The sequence below is a fragment of the Mustela nivalis genome (genome assembly GCF_964662115.1).
Source record: "Mustela nivalis genome assembly, chromosome: 2".
Lineage (NCBI taxonomy): Eukaryota > Metazoa > Chordata > Mammalia > Carnivora > Mustelidae > Mustela > Mustela nivalis.
In genome coordinates this window covers 146,974,999-146,996,511 of record NC_139021.1, presented here as the reverse complement: position 1 = coordinate 146,996,511, position 21,513 = coordinate 146,974,999, and the positions used below count along the sequence as shown (strand labels likewise).

The 21,513-nt window shown below is 41.3% G+C and overlaps 1 protein-coding gene across 6 annotated transcripts in view; it reads right to left on the bottom strand.

Annotated features, from left to right (window-relative positions):
* The window catches only part of WDFY4 (WDFY family member 4), a 273,431-nt gene that overhangs the window by 96,086 nt on the left and 155,832 nt on the right, over positions 1-21,513 (bottom strand). For all 6 annotated transcript variants that reach the window (XM_082718543.1, XM_082718545.1, XM_082718547.1 and 3 more), the window contains exons 40-42: positions 11,810-11,887; positions 3,160-3,366; positions 1,696-1,747 (exon numbers count right to left, since the gene is read on the bottom strand). In XM_082718543.1, coding sequence (XP_082574669.1) covers positions 1,696-1,747; positions 3,160-3,366; positions 11,810-11,887 — 337 coding nt within the window. The remainder of the gene's footprint in view (positions 1-1,695; positions 1,748-3,159; positions 3,367-11,809; positions 11,888-21,513) is intronic.

The window sequence follows — 21,513 nt, the reverse complement described above, 5'->3', positions numbered from 1 at the left end:
TTTCTGGATCGTGTTCTCCCCCTCCCCTGTCCTAGATGTCCACTTGCCTAAAACAGGCAGGTGCATGGTACATGACTGCAAAGCTGAGGGGCCATTTTCTTTGTGCTAAGTTGCTCACCTCTTTGAACTCCTCTCCACCTGGGAGTCTCCCAACTGGATGAATGAAAGTGTCTGCTGCTTACAGCCACCAGAGGCTTTTCCCCATGCATAGAGAACACTGAGATATAGGCTCCCAAGAAAGCACAGGGGAGAACTGTAACATAAGCCCTTTCTTCTTCTTCCCTGGCTGAACTCCTTACTCGGGGCAGGGATCTTTGTATGGGAATGAGAGGACTCAGCAGCCCATGACCATAGTCCACATCAGTGCATGCTTCTACCAACACAGTCTCTGCAGATTCCCCCTCTGATCTTGGATTCGTGTGGCTTAGGGTAAAGAGAAGAGAAGCAAATGGCATTATGACATTATCCCAAGTTCGGTGCCACAGTGGGACCCCCAAATCAACATAGGATCAAGCAGAGAAAGTCAATTATCATATGGTTTCACTTATTTGTGGAGCATAAGGAATAGCATGGAGGACATTAGGAGAAGGAAGGGAAAAATGAAGGAAGGGAAATCACAGGGAGAGATGAACCATGAGAGATTATGGACGCTGGGAAAGTTTAGAGGGGAGGGGGTTGGGAGTATGGGTGAGCCCAGTGATGGGTATCAAGGAGGGCATGGATTGCCTGGAACACTGGGTGTTATACACAAACAGTGAATCAGGGAACAGTACATCGAAAACAAATGATGTACTGCATAGTGACTAACATAACATAATCAATAATAAAAAAACAAACATGGGATCAGGGCCCAGCACCCTCACTTCTGGGCGCTGTTACTGCAGACTAGCAAGACAGAAGGCTCGATGCAGAATCCAGTACTTAGGCACTAAGCGAGACAAGTTTGATCAGTGCTCGGAAGTTGTCGTTTGGTTAAAGATACGGCACTAGCTGCACCTCAGGAGACAATGAAACTCACAGGCAGGCAGTGTTTGAAGCAAAAGGCAGGGTCTGGTAGAAACACGCAATCTGGACTAGAGTGTATACATCTGTGTGTGTCTGTCAGTTGTATTTGTGTGTGTGTGTATTCAGATGTGTTCGTGCCAAATGACCTCTGAAAATAAACTGTGGATTTCCAGCAAGTCAACTCAACCAAATTCTTCCACAAAAATTACACAAATAAAGGGTAAGTGTAAACATCAAAAATGATTCAAAGTATTTTTTTTAGACTAGGAAATAATGACTACTGTAGCTGTCATCTTTATAAACAGAATTTAGTGTACAAAGTACTAAATATCTCTTCTACCATTTTTACTTTAAAACATTTTCTTATTTTCTTTCTATATACTTTGGGTCACATACTGAGCATGTATTTGTATTACTTGGGGACACTTTTAAGGTCTCTCTGGTACAGTAAATTGACAAGATAAAATTCTTACTGTTGCACATTTAACATAAAAATTTTCACCTAACAGAAAGTCAAGGTCTAGAATAGGTTCCTCCTCACTCTGGAGAGCACAGTAAGGAAGAGAGTCTAAGCACCATCCACTTTAGACTTGCAGCATTTCCTTTTCCAAAATATGAATTTCATATTAAATAAAACCAAGATGTGATTTAATTACAAATGAAAAACAGGTAAACTGATAAATGGAATACCTTGCTTTTCAACATTTGTTTCGGAAACACTGCCATTTCTGTCTTGGTTTTCCTGAAATAAAACCAGGGAAAAGACAAATGAAATCCTGAAGACTATGGCCTGCCACCCTACCACACAGACCCACAAACACACACACATACACGTGACGCCCTGGAATTACTCATTTACTGGAGTCTTAGAAGCAAGGAGGGAGGGATCCTAAATCCTGAAGGACCACAATAAAATGCAAGTATGGATGGTCCCGAGTCAAAGGGGCAAAAACCCACAATCTTCCATTAAGTAGGACTTACAGTAATTACCAAAGATGATGCCAAAATGGGATTCAATAGCATCCCGGATGTCTGTGGTATGGGCCACCCTGGAGAGGGGACTAGGCACAGGACCTGGGGCGAGGCAGCCTGAGAAACCAGAGACCAGGTTTTCTAGCCAGGCTTTGACTTTGTCACTAGCACAGAGGGCAGGATACTTATTTTTCCTGCCTCCACTTCCTAAGGAATGCATTGAGAGAAAAATACTACATAAAACCAGAGATTTATTGACAGTACATTAAAAATTCAAGTGTCTACTGAATAAATGAAATATAATTTTTTTCATTAAATTTTATAAAGGATTTAAAGTGTAAAAGATTCTGAGGTTACAGAGCAGAGAATAAGCCCAACATTGTATCTCAGGATGGATGTGGAAGGAAACGTCTTGCATTCCAGTGTTTGGAAGGTTGCCCTCTATAATATCTTGAATCAGAATTGTCCAACGAGGACATGAAAGAACTATTAACAGATTTTTCCATCTCCACTCCTCATCTAACTGGTTCCACATTCTTGAAAATGCAACACTTTCAGTTGGACAACAGAGTTCAAAAATTCATCACAGCAAACTCCCAGGGCCCACCTAGATTCTGTTGTTTGGGAATCTGATGTGGCCTCAACATTGTTTGGGTTACATGGGTCATGGGCTCAAGCTTGCAGAAATAGCTGAGTTCAAGATTATTTCCATTGTAAAACTTGTTAAAGAGACTTGATTGTGCAATAATGCCCTAGTTATGACTGTTCCATAGCAAATAATTGTTACAAACAGACAATGGCCATCACTTGGCTCTTTGCAAACACTGATGTCCAGATGATTGCATCAGATGCAATATTTGTGGATGTCAGTGTGGTACTAGGTTAGTGGTGTCGGTATATGAACTACCCCAGCATTCATTCACTGGCTCATTTACTTATTTACTTAGGCTGTAGTTAGAGCATCCTTTCTATGCACTAGGGAGAAAGAGTTTCTTTTCTTCTGTTAAATGGCATTGAGAATAAATTACAGCACTCCCACATTTCCTGTGCACATGATCTCTCCTGCCTACCCATGCCAAAGCACCCCTGATGAAAAGAGCATGAGAAAGAAAAGCAAAGGAGACACTTCTCTACATCTTTCCTGCCTGGAAGCACCATTGTTTTGCTGTGTCCAACACTTACCTTGAGCCTTTCTGGACTCAGGGTCTCCAGGGGAGACAAGCGTCTGATGCGTTTCCTCATGCGAGCTGGTCCTTCTCTCCAGTCCAGTTCCCATCTGGAGCAAAGTGTGGCTTCTGCTGTTTGGCCCCACAAGCCCAGCTCTCCAAAAAGCTGCTCCTGAATCCTGGCCCAGGTGTTGGCTGCCTTGATGCTGTCACATCTCTGCCTCTGGGAAGCAGAAATGCAGGGTCATTCCTGGATAAATTTTCTTATGGGCTTGGCCCCAAACTTCTGGGGGCGAACAGACCAAGGTCTCTGAATTGTTCAGATAAATAAAACACACACCCTTCTAGGAAGCTCTGCACACCTTCAGGTTGTGTAATGCACTCCAGAGCTAGGACCAGCCTGGGAGAAGAGATCGGTTTCTCAGCTTGGAAACCATTTAATCCAGGTTGGAGGAGGAGAAAGCCATCTGCCCTTTGGCCTTCACAGGAACATGACTGCTGGGTGCTGTGCAGGACACAACTGGTCCCAAAGGTCCTGAGACGATTCATCAGAGTACACTGGACAGCTATCTTCTAAGTGGAATGCAGAATCTCATCACAGTCCCTACTCTTCAAAATGGACAGGGTGTTTTACCACAGACCCTGCCCTTCAAACATGATGCGAAGGATACTCCTGTCAGTCTGGACTGGAGGTGTGGGGGATCAGCACATCTGCCAACAATTGGCAGATGTGAACACGTCATTCCTGTCTCTGGACCTCTAGATTCTCCAACAGATAAATGAGAGGCTTGGCCTGGATATTGTCTAAGGGTCTTTCTAATCCTAATACCACAGGGTTCTAGAATATTGCCTTCTAGAATGTTCATAGAAGCTAAAGCCTTTGATATTACTGAAAGTTATCCCTTACCTACGAAATCTTCATTGTTTGCATACTTGAAATCTGGCTGTCACACCTTCTGCTACAGTATAACTCCAACCTTCTATAACGTACACCCCTGAACTGCCTTTGTATGCCACACAAGTTGTCAGCATCCCCTGCCAAGGGAACATTGATTTTCAAAGTTTTATTCAAAGTATTATTCAAATACTTGATGGTATTTGCCCTAAGTTTTGATTTGAAGTTTTCAGAAAACTGAAAGGTGAAAGTGTTAATGACAAGAAGCACAGATCTCATAAACTTAACATAAAGAGAAAAAAAAAATCATTATCATGCATTAGGGCTGAGCCCCTCACCTGCTCTATCTCATTTCCTCTACCCAGTAGCACCATAAGTAAAACTTGAAACTTGCAAATAATTTCTATTATATTCATAAATATTTATATTCATAAATAAATAAAATCTGGAAGAGGAGTAGTGATTTCTCCAAAGACCACCGGGTGATGGAGCGGAGATGCAAACCCAGTCCATCTGATTCCAAAGCCTCCACTTAAGCCTGCCCACTAGTGCCTTTCCTGAGGGTCTGACATCTTTTTATTAACTCATGGTTTCTGATGCTATATACTCCAAAGACTGACATGGCAGACTTAGAGTTAGGTTCTGTAAATCCAGGCCATACGGAACAGGTAAATCATTCTTGGAACTAGAAAATTCCCATGAAAATGTAACAGGGCATCTGGGTGGCTCAGTCAGTTAAGCAGCTGCCTGTGGTCATCTCATTGTGATCTTGGGGTCCTGGGATCAAGCCCCACATTAGACTCCCTGCTCAGCAGGGAGTCTGCTTCTCCCTCTCCCTCTGCGCCTCCCTCTTCTCTCTCTCTCTCTCTTAAATAGATAAATAAAGTCTTAAAAAATATATATATAACAGACAACACAGTGCTTAGTCTGTGGTCTTTAGCATCAGATGAACCTGAGTTATTATGATGTTTCTGCTACTTCCTAGTAGTCCAGTGTAAAGGGACTTCAGCTTCCTCATCAAATGTGGTTAATAATATTACAATAATAATAAAACCATGGGTTTGTGTAAGGATTAAATGAGACAATATTTTCAAGAGTTTTATGTGGTGACTTGCTTGGCATAAACAGTATTATTACTTGAATAAAGCAAATCCCATTTCAAAGCAAGATTATTTTGTTTCTCCACAGTTCTTAAATTCATATCCAAAAGAGTTACAGCATTTTATATAATACTCCAATTGGTTAATAAGGAACTCCAGAAAAATAATGCCTGTCCAAAACCTTTTACAGGGATTAGATTATATGAAATGAATACCCTTTTAGGGAAAATCTCTCAGGTCCTTGGAGATTGCTGATGGGTTTGGAATAACATATAGAGCTTCATAGAGGATGAACAATCCCAAACTATGGGTTGTCCATGCTGGCCTTAAAATTAGTCTTTTAAGGATAGTCTCTTGGGGCACCTGGGTGGCTCATTTGGTTGGGTGACTGCCTTCGGTTCAGGTCATGGTCCTGGAGTCCCGGGATCAAGTCCCACATCAGGCTTCCTGGTTGACAGGGAGTCTGCTTCTCCCACTGACCTTTCTCCACTTATCTTCTCTCTCTCTCTCTCTCTCTCTTTCCCTCCCTCAAATAAATAAAATCTTAAAAAAAAAAAAAAGTAGTCTCTTCACTCCCAAAGATCTACCTATGCAGCCTGGGGGCTCATGGCTGGCCAAGTTTTCAACACAGAGCAAATAAGTTGTCTGGAATACCTGTGGCCAGACAGAAACGTGTCAGTGGTGAGACCCCTCAGAGATGAGTGATTATTTAGTCCATGATAGAAAGCTGCAAGTGGTCACAGGACAGAGGACATGAGATGACTGAAGACCAAGAGCCCTGAGGTCCCTCACCTGTAAGGTGCTCTGTGATGCCCATGTTTCTGCACCAGGTAAGGTCCTTTTTCAGTTTAAAGTTGATTGAGCCAAATACCATGCCAAAGACTTAGAGGCAGGGTTTCTGGTATGTTAGAAATAGCTCTGATTTGGGGCTGAATGGAAACTTTTGGGTCGTAGTATCAATGAGCTTTTCCTCTGAGCAACCAGGCCTCCCCCGGTTTTGGTGCTTTGGAGGAGCTGAGCCCAGCCCTGGCTTCAGTTCTGAATGGCATCTAAGTCTGGCTAATCTAAGCGGGTGGAGGATGATTATAGGACGGGCTAGTGTGCATGATTCCCTGGGACTGGGAGTGGTGCTCTCTGCAGCCCCATCTGGAGCAGGCAGGGCAGAGAGGTGGATGCATATGTTCATGGTCGTGGCCACCAGCCCCACGTCAGGGTGCCTTTATGAGCATCAGTGGTGCCCTAAGAGGCAGACACAGCCCACAGGGATGTAGCTCAGCAGGAAGACACAGCCTTTGTGCCAGCTAGAGAGTGGTCCCCAGGCTTCATGTGAACCTGCCTACTTATAGGGTGCACAGCTTGAGGACCAGAGTGGGAGTTCGCATCAGCTCACATGCTCCTTGTCCACCTGCATCGGCTCCTCAATGTTGTAGGAATCTCTTACATGGATGTGTGATTGTGTGTGTGATTGTGTGTGTGTGTGTGTGTGTTGATGTAAATGTGATGTGTGTGTGAGAATGTGTGAAAGAGAGGAAGAGGGAGGGAGAGAAAGGAAACTGATGGCTTAGAACAGAGCTTGAGTACACGAATCCAGCTCTTCTTGAAGCCTGCTTCCCCTACATTGTTTAGTATGACATAATAGTTCATTTGCTGCCTATGCCAGATGGAGCTGAGTTTCTGATGTTTGCATTTGAAAGAGCTTTGACATTGTTTTTATGAACATTGTTGTGTACTTGCCCTTTGGATCACTACATTTGTATCTTTGGGGTAAATACCTAGTAGTGCAATTTCTGGGTCGTAGGGTAGCTCTATTTTTTAACTTCTTGAGGAACCTCCATACTGTTTTCCAGAGTGGCTGCACCAGCTTGCATTCCCACCAACAGTGTAGGAGGGTTTCTCCTTCTCCACATCCTCCCTAACATCTGTCACTTCCTGACTTGTTAATTTTAGCCATTCTGACTGGTATGAGGGGTATTTCATTGGTTTTAATTTCTATTTCCCTGGTTGCAAGTGATGTTGAGCATTTTTTCAGTAGCCAAACTATAGAAAGAGCAGAAATATCCATCGACAGATGAATGGATAAAGAAAATGTGGTATTATCATATGGTTTCACTTACTTGTGGAGCATAAGGAATAACATGGAGGACATTGGGAGATGGAGAGGAGAAGTGAGTTGGGAGAAATCAGAATTAAGGAGGGCACATAATGCATGGAGCATTGGGTGCAAAAACAAAGAATTATGGATCACTGAAAAAAAATTAATTAAAAATTAAAAATACCACTATTTTTGTTCTTTAAAAAAAAAGAAGTGGTATGTATGTATGTATATGTGTGTGCATGTGTGTCTACAATGGAATATTACTCAGCCATCAAAAAGGATGGGATCTTACCATTTATATCAGTGTGGATGGGACTGGAGGGTATCTTGCTGTATGAAATAAGTCAATCAGAGAAAGACAATTATCATAGAGTCCCACTCATATGTGGAATGTAAGAAACAGTGCAGAGGATCATAGGAGAAGTAAAGAAAAACTCAATGGGAAGAAATCAGAGAGGGAGACAAACCATAAGAGACTCTTGACTCTAGGAAACAAACTGAGGGGTGCTAGAGGGGAGGTCAGTGGGGAGAATGGGGTAACTGGGAGATGGCCATTAAGGAAGGCATGTAATATGATGACACGGGGTGTTACATGCAACTGATGAATTACTGAACTCCACATCTTAATCTAATGATGTACTATATGTCGGTTAATTGAATTTAAATTTTAAAAAGAGAGAACTGTGACAAACACTTGATGAATATACAGAAACTGAGCAAGAAATGGCAACATCCTGTTTGGACCCTAGGGAACCCAAGAACAATGCCTCTCATACACTTAAAAAAAAAAAAAAAAAGTCTACTTCTGGTATGACAGGCACCTTGCAAAGAGCTTTAACCAGAAAAGCCTGGAATGTTTTAAAAACATCACAGGAATAATGAGGCATTTCTGCATGTTATGGTAAGGACTCCCCATAAGAAGAGGACAATCTGGGCATACAAGAGAGCAGAACCAAAGCAGCTGGACCATCAGAAACAGAACAAATATAATGTGGAAAAGACAAAGAGGGATTTGGGCAGGGCCAGAGGACAGGAAATGGTTTTTGCCAGTACTTCCAGAATGACAAGAAATTGAAGAGACTGAATACTAGAATTGCCAGATTTACTGGTAATATAATGATGGGATATAATGATGCTTGGTTTAACTTCCAGGGCATTGGGTAATGTGACCTTGTCATGCTGCGGGCTCCTGCCATCTCCAGAGACCTCTCAGTTGTGGGTAAAATACCAAGTTAGAGAAGTCTTATACCACCTATTCTTGAAAGTCCTATGGGGCCAGAATCCCTGAATCTCACCAGTACCACCCTCCTGGGGAGATCTCATTGAGTATACTTGGGTGAAGCTGTCCTTGAAGAACATGGCAGGTTTCACAAGTCTGAACTCTTTATAGAATCTGAACATGGTTTTTCTGGAAGTGGAGAGGGGTCTGCACTGGGAAAATGTTTTGTCCCTTAAAAAACTAGGGTAGAAACTCCAGACCCCATTATCTCTGGCAGACGGTGATTACCTCTGCTTTCCTTTAAATGTTCAAACAATCTGTCTTAAATATTTAAACACTTGGAAAGTATCCTTATGGATTAGCCTCAAAATGCTGATTTTCTCAAAAATACCTCAAGCAGTAGAACTCTACACAGCTTTCTCAAGTATTCTCTGAATCCCATTCAGGCCTGTTGCTGAAAATGAGCCAGGCTAATGCTCTAGAAGGCTGGATAGTTTCCTTCTGGACTTGGAGCCTCTGCTGAGGTTCTGTTCTTTCCCCTATGAACTTTCAATCTCACAAACTGCAGCAGAAACTTACAAAGTGCCACACAGCACGTCTCTCCTAGCCATAAGCAAATCACCCCAGGTCTTCCAACTGTGAGAAGAGAGATCTCACACTCTTGACTGGATGCTGATCTCGACATTTAGACAAACAAATCCTTCATCTTGAAATGGAACAAGTATGATAAGGATGTTCATAAATAAAGAATGCAATCTTAAACAATTCATCTTATTTTCCCCCGGTAACAATTGAATTTATTGGCCATATTGCTAGTCCTGAGAGAAGTCAGTAAATACAAATGGTGGGACACTGATGGGCAGGGGTCTGTTTGAGGGGCACAGGTAACATGCAAATAAGCCAGCAGGGCACCAATCCTGCTGTGCAATGCAGTCGGTAATGTTGCAGTGGGGAAGATGTCCCTGATAAGGCCCTTCTGCAATGAAGAGTCTGTTTAGGACCAGCTTTGCTAAAAAAAAATCAGAATGCCTCCTGATCGCTTTTATGGCAGCATGTCCTGTAGACCCCTAGATTTCTCCTCCACCCTTGTGATGAACTGCCTCCCCTTACAGAACAGCCAGGAAGGCTGCATTGTTAACCTGCATGTTTCTGAGGTACAGGATGCACAGCTCATGAATCCATAGTCCCAGGGCCATGTGTGGGCTCCTAAATGAGCTCATATGGAAATAATTAGACCAAATTACTTGCCTTAAGTTGATCAGAGCCTTTTTTGTTTCCCTGACATTTGGGCACCGCTGTTCCACCCTTCCTTGGCTCCTCACTTCACCCCAGGCACAGCCCGTGGTCCTTTACACTCTATTGCTCTTCTCTTTATAGTAGAGCATCCTAGGATTGGCCTCATCACCGTATTTGTGGTTATTTATTAACTCTTGGTGACCTACTGATTTTTAAGAACACTCCAGGCACAGCAGTAGTGTTATCATCAACAGAGAAATCATAAAGAAAATAATATATTTAGTAAGGTTTTAATACTATATGTTGTGCTCTATTATTGACAACCATTTTTTTCCTTTTTTTAAATTAACATATAATGCATTATTTGCCCCAGGGGTACAGGTCTATGAATCATCAGGCTTACACACTTCACAGCACTCACCATAGCACATACCCTCCCCAATGTCCATAACCCAACCACCCTCTCCCTACCCACCTCCTCCTGGCAGTCCTCAGTTTCTTTCCTGAGATTAAGAGTCTCTTATGGTTTGTCTCCTTCCCGATCCCATCTTGTTTCATTCCCCCCCCCCCGCAAGCCTCCCACTCTGCCTCTCAGATTCCTCATATCAGGAAGATCATATAATAATTGTCATTCTCGGATTGACTTATTTTGCTCAGCATAATACTCTCTAGTTCCATCCATGTCAGTGCAAATGGCAACATTTCATTTCTCTTGGTGGCTGCATGGTATTCTATTGTATATATATATACCACATCTTTATCCATTCATCTGTTGATGGACATCTAGGTTCTTTCCATAGTTTGGCTACTATGGACATTGCTGCTATAAACATTAGGTTGCATGTGCCCCTTCAGATCACTACATTTGTACCTTTAGGGTACATACCCAGTAGTGTGATTGCTGGGTCATAGGATAGCTCTATTTTCAACTTTTTGAGGGCCCACCACGCTGTTTTCCAGAGTGATTGCACCAGCTTGCATTCCCTCCAACAGTGTAGGAGGGTTCCCCTTTCTCCACATCCTCTCCAGTGTCTCTCATTACTTGACTTGTTAATTTTACCCATTCTGACTGGTGTGAGATGTTATCTCATTGTGGTTTTGATTTGTATTTTCCTGATATTGGCAACCATTTTTAACCACATTTTGTGAACAACACTGACTAAAGATGAACTTCTTTAACCACACATGGGCCATGTATTCCCTGCCAGCCACTTCTAGACCCTCTACACTTGTTCTTTAATGGTCACAGTTGGGCAGTATGATCCCATCTTCAAGATGGGGACCCTGAGGCTCAGAATCCACACCTGGGAAGAGGCAGACCTGAGACCCAACCAGAGATCTCACTGGCATGAAAGACAATACCCTTTACTCTCACTGTCCAGAAATCACACCTAGAGAAGTGTTTTAATTATCTAAATCTGCTCTGATGAGTGGCAACCCCTTGCATTTCAGATAAAACGCAAAAGCCCTAAGGTGGCAGTAGGCTCTGTATGCTCTGGTCCTGCCTCATCATCACCCTTGTTCATTCCCAGTTCAGGTCACCCAGTCACTTCTTCCAGTTAATTGGTCACATCCAGCTCTTTCCTGACCAGGATCTTCCCACATGTCCTCCCACAGGAAGAAACACAACCTCAAAATACTTCTGCACACCTTTCTCCTTCAGATCTCAACATTATGGTCACTTTCTTGGAGGGGGCCTCTGATCTGCCCAAGGTAAATTCTCCCCACATCATAATCTCTCATTGTACCTATATTTTCCATGTCTCTTGCTTGTCATAAGTAATAATGATCTATTTATTTGTGCTGTTATTTAATACACAGAAGTAGAGTGAAGCTACCAGAGAGTCAGGCCCATGTCTGCTCTGTTTACAATTGTGCCCCGAGCTCACAGCACAGTGTCTGAGGCACCCTGGGCTCTTGACATCTCTTTACTAGTGGATAAATGAGTAGATGAAAGGATAAACATGCTACCTCTCTGCTCAGTTGCTTACAGCACACATGTTGCTCACCTATGGTTGACTTAAGCCAACTAGAATTTAAACCAAAGGCCCTTCTGAGTCTTCATTTCAGAATCAAGGGAGTGTCCAGTCTTCTGTGCAGGGAAAAGAGCTTGTTTCTTACCTGTACATGATCTTTGTATAAAGATGCATACAGTTCCTGTCCTCTTCTTCTGTAGTTCTCGATACATGACACAAAGTCCTGGAAAAGAGAGGAAACAAGTGACAGCTTAATGACAGTTGTGATTTGAGATGGGAACTTGTCTCCTCTGACCAATTATCAGGAGAAATAACAGTTACAAGTTTTGTTGGTCAAATCAATCATAACCTCATAAATAAAGACTTCACCTGTATTGATACCACACACAGACACACACACACACACACACACACACACACACACACACTCACATGCATGTCTATGGCATACTTCTACTTCTAGCTATCTCACACCATATGTGAAATCCCATTATAATATGTGCAAAAACATGAATAGACACTTCACTACAGAATATACAGATGGCAACTAGACATATGAAAATATGTTCTACATCATTTCCACTAGGAAAATGAAAATTAAAACTACAGTGGGGAGTGGGAGGACAGGGTAACAGGGTGATGGGCATTAAAAAGGGCAAGTGATATACTCATCACTGAGTTTTACATAAAGCTGATGAATCACTGCACTCTACCTCTAAAACTAATAATATACTGCATGTTAATCAATTTAATTTAAATTAAAAACAAAAACAAACAAACAAAAAACTACAGTGATATATTAATACACACCTATCCAAACTGCCAAAATTAAAAGGGAATAACTGCAAATGCTGGTTAGAACCTCATGTACTGCTGGTAAGAAGGTATGGTTACAGCCACTCTGGAAAACAGGTCAGTAGTGTTTTTAAAAATCTATATAACTACCATATGACCCAGCAGGTTGACCCCTGGGATGTATCCCAGTGAAATGAAAATGTAGACTCACACAAAAACTAAAAACTTATACATACATGTTTATAGCAGCTTTATTCACTAACAGACAAAAACTAGAAACAACCCAGATGTCCCTCAACAGGCAAATAGTTTAACATATTGTAATGCATCCATACCATGGACCACTTATAAATAAAAAGGATAAACTGTTGGTTGTTGATACATGCAACAACAACCTGGATGAATTTGCAAAGATTTATGCTAAATGTGAAAAGACAAACCCGAAAGGTCACATACTGTACAGTTCCATTTAAACAGTATTTTGAAATGGCACAGTTATAGAAATGGAAAACGTCCAAGTGGTTATGAGACTTTATGGGAATAAGGGGAAAGGCAGTGGGAATGGCCATCACAGGGCACTGTGAGGGATTCTTGTGGTGATTGAGATGTTTTTGGTTATGATATTTACTGCAGTTTTACAAGATGGCACCACTGGGGGAACTGGGTAAATGGTACATGGTATCTCTCTCGCTCGCTCGCTCGCTCGCTCTCTTTCCTTCTTCCTCTTTCTTTCTTCCTCTCTTTCTGTTTCTCTCTTTCTTTTTTCCCTTCCTTCCTTCCTTCCTTTTTGAGAGAGAGATTGAGGGAGAGAGAGAGAGCATGCACAAGCCAGGTGGGGGCAGAGGGAGAGGGAAGAGAGAGAGAATCTTAAGCAGACTCCAAGTTCAGTGTGAATCCTGACACGGGGCTTGACCTCACAATCCTGAGATCATAACCGAAGCCAAAATCAAGAGTCAGAGGCCTAACCAACTGAGCCACCCAGGCACCCCTACATTATCTCTTATAACTGCATATAAACCTACAATTTTCAAGATAAAAAGTTTAGTTTAAAAAAAAAATCACTGAGGGATTTAGCTTTACCATTCTAAAAAAAAAAAAAAACTCATGTCTAGAATATATTTTAAAGCTACTAATCAATGAGGAAAGAAAACCAGAAAAAAAAACTCAATAGAAACTTTTAAAAAGAAAAAATAGAATAAGCATTTAATTTTAAAAGATGTCCTAGGAATGCAAGGGTGGCTCAGTTGGTTAAGCACCTGCCTTTGGCTCAGGCCATGATCCCAGATTCTTGGGATTGAGTTCTGCACTGGGCATCTTCTCAGCAGGAAGACTGCTTCTCCCTCTGCCTGCTGCTCCCTGTGCCTGGATGATCACTCACTCTCTCTTTCTCTCTCTCTCTGACAAATAAATAAAACACACCTTTAAAAAAAATAAAAATAAATAAAAGATGTCCTACTAGCCAATAGACATACAAGAATGTGGTCAACTCATTTGTCATTTGGGGAACATAAATTAAAACCACAATGAGAATGTTCAGAAATTCAAATAGGCTAATTATATCATATTTTGATTATGATATGGAGCAAATGAACTCTCTTACACTGCTATATTGGTACAACCATTTTGGAATATTGTTTGGCAGTATCTTAAAAAGTGAATATATTCATATTCAATGACTCAGAGATTTCATTCATGGATATATAGCTAATAGAAATTCATATATATGTGCTCCTAAAGGCATGTAAAACAATGTTCATAACAGCAGTGTTTGAAACAGGCTCTATTCAGTACTAGTCAGTACTACTCAGTATTTGAATAGTCTGGGAACAATGCAAATGTCTATCAGTAACAGACTGGGTACATCAAGTTTGATATATTTATATATTGAATATTCTACAGTAATGGTTATTAAAGTGGTCCATAAATCCTGGATGTTCCTGTAAACCTTTCAGGAGTCTGTGAAGTAAAAGCTACTTTCAAAACATTGGGACATCTTTGCCTTCTTTTCACTGTGTTCACATTTCTACTGATAGCCCAAAAGCAATGGGGAGTAGAATTAGGGTCATAATCTAAACCAAGGGGTTGGCACCAACTGTATAATCATCATTTTATATATTTCTCACCACTAGGAAATCATAGCAGGAAAAAATCCTCACATAAGAGTGTCATGGACTCTGAAAAACAATCTGAGGGGTTTGAAGTGGCAGGGGGGTGGGATGTTGGGGTACCAGGTGGTGGGTATTATAGAGGGCACGGATTGCATGGAGCACTGGGTGTGGTGAAAAAATAATGAATACTGTTATGCTGAAAATAAATTAATTAATTAAAAAAAAAAAGAATGTCACTGATAGGGGTGCCTGGGTGGCTCAGTGGGTTAAAGCCTCGGCCTTCGGCTCAGGTCATGATCTCAGGGTCCTGGGATCAAGCCCTGCATCAGGCTCCCTGCTCAGCAGGAAGCCTGCTTCCCTCTCTCTCTCTCTGCCTGCTTCTCTGCCTACTTGTGATCCCTGCCTGTCAAATAAATAAAATCTTTAAAAAAAAAATGTCCCTGATAAAACAGTAGAAAATATTCATTTTATTAAATCTCAAGTTTTGAATACACTTTTTTTTAATAATCTGTGTGATAAAATGGAAGTATGCATAAAGCACTTCTTCTGAATACCCAAAAACATGTTGGTTGTTTCAAGAAAAAGCACTATGCAATTGTTAGAGTTATGAGCTAAACTGGCAGCTTTTGTCATAGAACATCATTTTTATTTGAAAGAATGACTCAAAGACAAAATTATAGTTATTAAGACCTGTTAGGCAGATATTTTCTTAAAAATAAACAAAATAAACCCATCAACTCAAATAAAGCAGCCTGACACTCTTTGCTATGAAAGATAAAATTGAGCTTTCAAATTTAAATATTAGAATGTTGGACAATGTGTATCTGCCTCTTTGAACTTAACAGTTTCCCAGCAGCTAAAAGTTTTTCTTATAAGACTAATGGTGACATGAACATGATAAAAATCATGTTGTGCAAGGAAGCATGTCAACATTAGGGAGATCTATGTAACTCAGGCAACCAATATTCTGAAAGAATGAAAAGATGCATGTTACAAAATCATGTAGGAGTTAAAAATATCCATTCAAAGTGTAAAATAGATCAATCGATTTTAATGTAATTGAAGACAAAAATTTCACTGATAAAGGTTTCAACTAAACTTTAAGAAACTACTACTTGTTAAGTTTTGGTGTAGTATCAAAGAATGTCTAGAATTTTCTGAAAAGACTATTAAAAATGCTCCTTTCTTCTCTCCTACATAACTTCAGGGCCTAGATTTTCTTCATATATTTCAACCAAAAAAAAAAAAAATAGTACAAAGGATTGAGTAAAGAAGCAGATACAGGAAACCAGCTATCTTCTTACTATGTCAAATAGATATTAAAGAGACCTGCAAAATTACAAAACAATACTACTCTCTTTTAACAATTTTTTGTTTTGAAAAATAAAGCTATTCATTAAAAGTGTTATGTTTAAATATAATGGGTTTATTACTGTTATTTTTAAATGAATTAATAAACGTATTACTTTTAAAATTTTGTTTTAACTTCTAAGGCAGTAAATATTAATAGATACAGTCTATATAATCAAAAGCTTTTTTGGAGTCCTCAATCATTTTTAAGAGGATAAACTGGTCCTGAGAATTATTGTGTCAACACTATGAAAATGAATGAATTACTACTTCATGTAATGACATGAATAAATTGCACAAATGTTTGGAGTGAGGTCAGAGCAAAGTATATATACTGTGTCATTTCATTTACAAAAAAGTAGCAATGTGAAAAATGAATGTATGGTATTAGAGGCCAGAATAGTTGCTACTTTGGGGGAAGAAGGGACTGGTGACTAGGATGGGACATGGAGCTTGGGAGTGCTTCTGGGTTGCCATTACTGCTGCATTTTCTTATCTGGGTACTGGTCACATGCTTATTCTCAAAATTCTTAAATATGTTTATTTGTGATTTGAACACTTTTTCTATGTTATGTTATATTTTGATAAGATTAAAAAAGTTTTTATAAGCAAAGACTCAAAAAATATGAAAACAATACAATTTTAAAACCCCAGTTACAGTTTTGGAGTAGTGGGAATCGGAAGATTCCTTTATTTTCTTTTATTTCCTTTTTTTTTTTTTTGCAAAATTTTCTTTAATACTGCTGGTTACATGTGTTTATACACATTTATAAGTAAAGCAATCCTTATGAGCATCGCAAGTGACATAAAATGCTGACAAATTTGACTAATTTTACATCTAAGGCAAAAGCCCAGACTTTTTCCTAATATGATGCCTTAGAGACATGCAGCAGGAGAAAAGAACTCTTGGGGAACACTTGAACACAAAGTAGCTCCCATCAAAATAGTACATGTGCCATCTTGCCAAAAAGGGACGGGTCTTGTGTGAATGGTCTCAGGGAATTAACTGGGGCTAGGGTAGGGAGCTCCAGGCAGGCAGACTTTCAGATAGGCATATGAAAAGATATCCAGATTCCCATGTTGCTCAGTGTTGCTGAATGAGAGAATGGGAGGTAGAAAGAGTAGAAGACCAAGGACCTTGGTACTTGGCCCTTACTAGCCACAGTACATGGGCAAACCACTTAACGTTTTTGAAATTTGATCTACTGTCTACAAGATGAGGTTCATGTGACCTCCTTTGACTATTCTGAAGAGATGTCATGAAGAGGGGATAAGACCATAGGCTGAAAGTACTTTGTAAACTGAAAAGGTCACCCAAAGAGATGATTTTTGTGTAGGTCCTGGGTAAGATCAGTTGAAAACATTAAAAAATTAAATAAATTTCCTCTCTACCATAGCTATAGCCCAGGATTGTTCATATCCTTGCTCAGATACTTCATTTCTAATTTCACATTCACTCTCTATTGTTAAGTTCAGAAAATACTCATTGTTCACCTACTATTTTCCAGGTACTGGAGTACAAACGTGAGCCCCATATCTGGTTTTGTGGAGTCTAATGGGAGAGACGGATGGTTATGAGCTGCCATGGCCAATGGAGCCAGAGGTCAGCACAGGACATGGGAACACGGGACCTCGTATGCACACAGAAGAGAAGACCTTATCCCGAATCACATTCAGAGAAGACTCTGTGGTTGAGACGTTGCTTTAGTTATATCTTAAAAGGGAGGTTTTCAATAGAAGTCTGATGTAGTCCATTAGCATTTTTGATAACTCACTCTTACAGGAATTTGATCAATGGATTTAATGAAAACAAGACTGGTAGTAGGGAGCCCCCTTAGGACACTACAATGACAGTACAAATGAGACATCACATAATGGAATGAGTGATGTGGAATTGTCAAATTCAAGAATTTTATGAAACATGAAATCGGTAGGGACTGGTGACTGTATGAGATGGTAAGAATTTCTCCAATATTTCCAGTTTGCCTAATGAATTAAATTAGATCAACTAAATGAAGAAAAATTAAGAGTGATCACAACAATAAGAGAAAGAGCAAGTGTAAGTGATATGAGGACATGCTGAATATCAAGTGTCGGAGGTACAGCTGCGCCTCCCTAGAATAAAGCCCAGGTGGGACATCCAAGGTTGATGGATTTGTGAGTCATGAGAAACCAGTTGCTAGGCAAACCCTGAGAGATGATAAGATCCTGCACGGAGAGTAAGTACAGAGATGAGACCTATAAGACAAGGTATGAGACCTGGAGAACACTAGTGAAGTTCAGGCCAGGAGGAGAAAAGTTAGAGAGGTTTAAGGAAAACGAGAAAGGGATGTCATGGAAGACAACAGCCATGTGACCATAGCAAATGCACTGGAGAAGTCCTGTGAGACAAAGCTTGGAAATGCCCATGGGATATGTCTGTTGAAACTGGTCACTGGTAACTTCTGTGAGTATTTCAGAGGAATGATTTGACAGCAACGAGTCAGTTAGAAATGTGGAGATAAGAGAGTGGACACAAAGAGTGTAAAGCAACTCATTGAAGAAACTTGACTCATGAAGAAGAGAAACAGAGGTGGGAGCAGAGTCACATGATAAAAGAGAAAGAACATGACTCAAGTGTATTACCAGGCTGCGGGGAGCTTGGCAGTGGGTGGGAAAAGCTTGAAAAGCAAAGGAAAAGTCCCTGATGGTGCAGGTTTTACCAGATAAGCAAGAAAGGATGGGACTGGCAGCCCAGCAGAGGTCCACCTGAACAGTGGCAAAGGGAGAGGCTCCTCATGCTGCAAGGTGAAGGGAAGGACCTAGCACCGCACACCGACAAAGAAGTTTCCATAGGCATTATCATGTTTAATTCTTTTCTCCTGACAAATTTGTATTGGGACTATTCCCATTTTACAGAGAGGAAATGGGACAAGAGAGGATGAGGGACTCCAACAACACTCCATGGAAGTGTGATGCTAGATGATGACTCCCTGGATGCTGGCATCCTGTCTGTCTCCCCGGCTTGCCTTTCCACTCCACAGTGCTAGGTGAACGTTACTTTCCCAGTGGCCATTGAGACATTTCATGCTCTGGAAAGCTGTCATGCTCAGGATGTGGAGGCAGGAGGTGGACCATTTGGGTCGGTTCAAGGGCAGTGGCCCATCTGCCTGGGCAGCAGTGGATGTGGTACGTCGATCAGGGACAAATTCAGAGCAGAGCTCTGCACTGCTTATTGGAACGAAATAGCCTTTGCTTAGCAACTGCCTGTGTGTTAAAGAGTTTGAGAACCTCTGAAGTAGAACAAAGGGCCTCAGAAGGCCGCTTGGAGACTGGAGAGGGATGCAGATCTGGTTTAGAGCCTGTGCCCTGCTCTCCCAGTGCCTCCTTAGGGAAGGGTTTGGCTACAGCATCCAGACCAGATCTTGGAATGGGGAATGAGGCACATCCTACTGGAGGGTCCCCTGTAAGTGAGCTGCCCTCAGCTTGGTGGGGTCCACCTTTGCCAGGGCACCCCTGGGCCTGGCCAACTGCTGGTGACCCTCCTGCCCACAGGGCCTCCAAGGAAGCTCCCGCTGTCCACTGATGATGGTCGTTACACTTGTTTGTTTAAAGCATCATTAGCCCTGTAATCACAGCTGTGCAGCCTCGCAAACACAAGGAAGGCCAATATCTGAACTCAGCCCCTCAGACCCTGCTCAGAAACTTGGGGCTGAGATTACAGTCAGAGGTCTGGGTTCTCCAGCCAAGCAGCACACATGCTGGGTGTGGGACTAAGCTTTTCACCTGGACTGTATCGACTGCAGGCTGACAGGCCACACATCTCTTTTGAAACCTCACCATTTTTACTGCTAGTAATTTCTTGCAAGGAAACTATTAGATATGTACACGAATATTCACTGACAAGATTTTCCACCATCCTATTTACAGTAGCACAAATGACACACCATAAATATCAACACATGGAAGAATGGCTTGTTCTTTTGAGAGAATATTAAGCAGTCACCACAAATCATGCTCTTCCAAATGGCCACCACTAGCCCACATATTGTTTTTGTGTCCCCTTTGGGCAGACACTGTTCTAGGCCTGGATGGGTGACTTGAATAGTGGAACAAAGGCTGGATTTCAGCTTCCTTTTGCCACTCTGGCCAGATGTCTTAACATGTAACTGCTACAATCACTCACTGCAGCCCTGAAGTCAAATAAGATTTAAGGATACAGAACCGAGTTTTTGGTATATTCATATTTTTTAAAGATTTGATTTATTTATTTGACAGAGAGAGTGAGAGAGATCACAAGTAGGCAGAGAGGCAAGCAGAGAGAGAGGAAGGGAAGCAGGCTCCTTCTGAGCAGAGAGCCTAATGTGGGGCTTGATCCCAGGACCCTGAGATCATGACCAGAACCAAAGGCAGAGGTTTAACCTACTGAGCCACCCAGGTGCCCCCATATATTCATATTTTTAAAAGGAGGTTAGAAAACCAAATGTTAACAATAACAAAAACAATTAAATGTATATGAATTTGCATAGAAAAGAAAACATAATAGAAAATAGTATTGCGTGCCAAATATTTCCAGTTCTCTCCTCCTGTAGGTACATGGCATGATTACCCTTCCTGTTACCTTTGACCTATGTGATGCTGGGGAGAAGTGTGCAGAAGCTTGAAGGGCTCACGAGCAATTCACTAAGTTCTTTTTTAATTGCCACAGCAGCATTCAGTGTTCTAGACTCAATGTTCTGCTCCATGAGCCAGTGTCTCTGAGTGAGGACAAGGTACAGCAGACTCCTGGCCAACTCACACAGTACTTGTAGCACAAGGAAGAAACATGACTTTGCAATTTTAGGACAATTAGATGTGGGGGTGTTTGTTACTGCAGCATAACTTATCCTGAGTGATACACATTCCAAAAATGTTAGAACGTTTACAGTGGAATGCATTAAAACACATAAAATTCATACGGATTCATTTTTGTAATCAGTGAAAAAAAAAGATCGAGAGAGCACCAGTGAAAGCAAGGGTGAGATCAATGAAATACTCTCAGCAAAAAGCTGGAGCAATTTGAGCACAAGATACATAACAGGCTTAATGGACGACAGCCCAAATTATAAAATAAATGTGCATGAGTCCCTCTTGATACAAATAAACGATTGAATAAATAATGGGGCAGAAGAGATAAACCTTTCCTTACAGAGAATTTCAAACAATAGATGTAGATGTTTCCCTCACCAGGAGGCCACCCGTAAGGGTGGGATGGACTTAAGGACTTGCTTCCAAAGAATCAAGTATGGGAGGGGAACAAGAGGATCTCTGCGGCGGAACAATCTGGCAGACACCACCACGACCATGTGATGATGCTACATGTGTGTCACGCACCCCAGACCGGACACAGTATGACCAGAAGCACACTTCTCCTCTGTGATCTTCCTACCAAGCTCCATGACCCAAGCTAATTAGGAGAAAATACTGAGCAAACCAAAACTGAGGCACACTCTACAAAATATCTGACCAGTACTCCTCAAAACTGTCAAGGTCATGAAAAACAACGGAAAATCTGAGAAATTGTCACAAATCAGAGGAGCCTAAGGAGACATGGTAACTCAGTGTAATGTGGGGCTCA